Below are 4,315 nucleotides of genomic sequence, written 5' to 3'. Positions count from 1 at the left end.
GCATGCTTCCGCCAGTACCTGGCCCAGGCGGCGGCACTGCGCATGTCCGTTGCCCATAGTTCGGCTTCACGGAGTCCTGTGCGCATGCCTCGATGCCGAACTTGAGGAGCCAGTCTGGGGCCTAGGCGCAGACGCACTGAGCCCCAGCGGCCGGTGATGGCGGCAGCGGCGGCGGTGGCTGCGGCGGGTCCGGGCCCATGAGGCGACGACGGAGGCGGGACGGTTTCTACCCAGCGCCGGACTTCCGAGACAGGGAAGCTGAGGACATGGCAGGGGTGTTTGACATAGACCTGGACCAGCCAGAGGACGCGGGCTCTGAGGATGAGCTGGAGGAGGGGGTGAGGCCCGGGGTCCCCGGGGGTGGGGTGGGGGGGGCACCCGAGGTGACAGGGCCGGGGCGGCGGCGCGGGCCCGGGAAAGCCCGGCGCGTCCGAGGGCGCGGAGACCCGGGAGCGGGGGGCGCGAGTCGTTCCCGGAGATCCAGGAGGAGTCGAGGCGCCGCGCGGCCCGGAGCGGGGCAGCGGGCGGGGAGGACCTGGCCCTCAGGTGTGAGGCCGCTGCTGGGCTTGCAGGTGCCGGTCGCGCCCCTCGCTCCGGATGAGCGCAGCCGGGAGCAGCCCGTGGAGGGGACGGGGACGGGCGCGCGCGGCGGACTTGCCCGGAGCCCCGGGACCTGAGTGTGCGGGGCGCGCGTGCTGCAAGCGTGTGCGGGGGGGAGGGGGACTGCGTTTGCTGGGTGTCCCGTAAGTGCAGGTGAAGCGCGGAAAGGGTGTCCCTTCGACTGTAAGATCTCAAGTGTTGCATCTTCAGACGTCCCACAACCACCTCTCTTCTCGGCCTGTCGCTTCTCTCCTAGGAAGCGCTCAGCTGTTAGAAGTGACAGCTGAAAACTTCTGTCGGGAGTAGCGCTGCCGCTGCAGTTACAGCCACCAGGAGTTTTATTTCGGGAGCAAGGGGGCTCTGCTGCATCTTCCAGGGTTTGTTTGTTTGCTTTTTTTTTTTTTTTTTAATTAAAAAAACCCCTTCCGTGTGACTTAAAAAAATAATTTATAACGACACACGGCATTTGTAACTTACTTTTCCCTTAGTTATAGATGTCTATATTTTTTTCGAAATACTTGATGTAATTTTGGGGTGGAAAAAAACCAACGTTGACAGCTGTGATTTGGCTTGCCAAAAATAAATTGCTTGAACTGAGACTTGTGAATGGTGGTGTGAGGGCTTTCCTTGCAGTAATTTAGGGTGCTAAATTTAGAATTGTTTTTCCTAAATGCATAGCTCGTTTTTACCTCTGCTGTCTTAGTTATTCTTTATTCAAGATAAATTTATTGCAAAATCACAAGTTGTACCTGACGTTCACAAATAGTGTTGTCATGCTAAATCACTGATTCTGGGGCAAATGACCATCAGTGATAACCTCATGATAATTTAGATTGTAAATTCCATTGTCTAGATGAGTACATGGGTTTATGACTCAAGTCAGATATTTGCTCTAACTACAGAAGGGGCCTCCCTTTTTTTTTCTCCCACCCTATCTCCTCCCTCTGGCAAGTAAGTTGTTTCCTGCTTGTTGACAGAAGATGCTATATATGTTAAATACTTTAGGAAAATAGGTTTTATAGAACAGAAATGCTCTTCTTATCAGTTGAGTCTAAATCGAAATCAGGCAGTGTGGGCTGTGTGGAAGGTGGGTATTGAGATATATACTTTTTTTTTTTTTTTTGGTGGCTGCACAGCACAGCTAGTGGAATCTTAGTTCCCCAACCAGGGATTGAACAGGTTTCTGGCAGTGAAAGTGCCAAATCCTGACCACTGGACCGCTAGGGAAATATCCCTGATGTATATTTTTTAGTATGCTTGCATATGGAATTGCAGTTAGCTTCTCAATGGAACAAGTATGGGATTACTTTCATTACATATAACATACTCTCATCAGTTATATTGGCTCCATATGGCAGTGGCTTGGGAGCGAAGCAGGGGAGGAAAGGATAAGGGTGCTTTATATCAATAAAATCTTCACCAGTTGAACTGATAAAATTTCCAGACCTTGGGTTTATTATGAGCTGAAAGTAAAATACCGTATTAAGATTCTTGCTGTGAATTAGGACCCCTCTTGAATGTTCGTTCTGCTGGGTACAGGCAAATAGGATTTTGAGCAGGTGTGGAAGAGGAGGTCAGAGAAATTGGTGGAAATAGGAAAGAGGAGGAAATATGACTACTACCCTAGGGAGAGGAGCTTTAATTACAAAGGTAATTAAAGAGGATTTTGAGGAAGAGGCTTCAGCAAAATATATCTAACATAGCAGTGCTTTTGGAGTCGAAAATGTTTCTTTTGAGTGTGTTATTCTAAGAGATGCAAGGTGGACAAGCAAAGAGTTGGAGTGGAATTGGGTTGGCCACCCAAGGAGATTCAGTGACATCCAGGTTTCTCTATAGGTTTTAAAATTCTGAAAAATGAGAGAAATTTAGATTCTTAGAAAATCTGACTACTGTGAATTTCTAATAATATAATTAGAATCCTGTTTGTGAATTTGTATCCTTTAGTGTGTCCATCCATCAGGTGCTCAGTCGTATCCAACTCTTCGTGACACCGTGGACTGTAGCACACCAGGCTCCTCTGTCCACGGGATTCCCAGGCAAGAAATCCGCCAATTTCCTCCTACAGGGGATCTTCCCAACCCAGGGATCTAACCCGAGTCTTCTGTGTCTCCTGTATTGCAGGCGGATTCTTTACCCCTGAGCCACTGGGGAAGCCCCCATCCTTTAGTACACAAGCTTTTAAAACATTGGTGCATATCAGAGTAGCCTCACATCCTCATTTTACAGAAAGGAAACTGAGGCATCAACCAGGGATATGATTGCCCAAGACCATGGAGATAACTAGTGGTAGTATCTTCTGACACAATTCAGTAAGCTTCGTTGCACAGCTTCTTCACTGCATTCACTAGTCTTGTTTGTAATGTACCTGTTTGTGGTGTGTCAGAGCTAATTCAGATCCTTCCAGCCACGCTCACTGACTGCATGATCTCAAATAAATTGCTTAACCTCTCAGACTAAAGACTCAGAAAAAAGACTTTTTTCTTCTCCATAAAATGAAGACTGTGTGAGATAGAGTATATCAAGTACTCTCAAAATATCCTGGCACATTATGTAGTTAGCTGGTTTATGGAAATAGAGCTTGTCAGTGTTAACTGATTGCCAAGGAACCAATCATTCAAGTTTACCCTCATCTATACATAAAGACATAATAATAAATGCAGTTATACTAGAGGTACTGCATTTTTAGAACAGTTTGTTTCTTTCCTTCCTTGCTTTTTTTCTCTTTGTCGTTCGTCCTATTTAGAAATACATCCCCCCCCCCAGCTTTTTAATTTTTAAATTTTTGGCCGTGCTGGGTCTTTGTTGCTGTGTGCGGGCTTTCTCTAGTTGCAGAAAGCAGGGGCTACTCTTTAGCTGTGGTGCGGTGGCTCCTTTCGTTGTGGAGAACGGGCTTTAGGCACAAGGGCTTCAGTGGTTGTGGCATGTGGGCTTAGTTGCCTTGTAGCATGTGGAATCTTCCCAGACCAGGGACTGAACTTGTGTCCCCTGCATTGGCAGGCAGATTCTTAACCACTGGGCCACCAGGGAAGTCCTAGAGATACCTACTTTTTAGGTATGTTACACTGAGTGAATCTATATTAGTGAATATATGTATTTATAGTAAATAGATGTATTTACATGGCGCAGTTAATTTTTCAGTGACTAAAAGATGAGAATTAGTTTTAAGTACTATATTAAAACCAGTGGTTGAAAGGGTTTTTGTTTTTCTGTTTCATTGGTGATAATATAATTTGGGAACAGAGTTGAAACTAAAGGAAAGTTTTCCTTTAGAAATTTTTTCATTAGATTATGAAAATGTTGGAAACCTCTGCTTTCTGTGAAGACACAGGTTAAAAGAGTAAAAGAAAATTGTTAATGCAACTTAAAAAAATCATGAATTTTTACTCTGCTAGTTCAAAATTTGAAATAGAGACTTCCTGCCGAATTTCAGATTGGGTTAGTAGATTTTTATTGAGCAAAAAGTTTAAAAAATTTTTAGTGTTTTGAAAAATAGTGGTATATAGATAATATGTATTCAGATGTTCATGATTATTAATATCTCAATATCTTGCATTTTATTAGATACTTACTGTAATGTACTTTTAAATAGCCAGTATTTGAGGCCAGATTTACTTCTTTTCCCCAGATTACTGAACCTTATTTTATAAGGAAATATCTGTGAACAGGCAGGCAAGTAGATAAATGACTTAATGAATATTTAGATTAAGGATATTTT

At 44.8% G+C, this 4,315-nt stretch overlaps 1 protein-coding gene across 6 annotated transcripts in view; it reads left to right on the top strand.

Moving 5' to 3' along the window:
* The first annotated feature begins 129 nt into the window (after window positions 1-129).
* Window positions 130-4,315, top strand: part of RPS6KB1 (ribosomal protein S6 kinase B1) — a 40,373-nt gene continuing 36,187 nt past the window's right edge. For 5 of the 6 annotated variants that reach the window (XM_086360571.1, XM_086360569.1, XM_086360568.1 and 2 more), the window contains exon 1: window positions 130-338. Coding sequence is in view for 3 of the 6 variants with exons in the window: in XM_086360568.1 (XP_086216694.1) it covers window positions 198-338 (141 nt within the window). In the remaining 3 variants the exon portion in view is untranslated. Of the gene's footprint in view, window positions 339-856; window positions 978-4,315 lie in introns of those variants that run through there. The other variant, XM_086360566.1, reaches the window with a different exon arrangement.

This window comes from Bos grunniens, chromosome 19 (genome assembly GCF_055505025.1).
Source record: "Bos grunniens cultivar Pamir isolate PY7600 chromosome 19, Bosgru_T2T1.0, whole genome shotgun sequence".
In the NCBI taxonomy this organism is placed as follows: Eukaryota; Metazoa; Chordata; class Mammalia; order Artiodactyla; family Bovidae; genus Bos; species Bos grunniens.
The sequence above is the reverse complement of the archived record's forward strand: the minus strand, read 5'-3'. Positions and strand labels throughout refer to the sequence as shown.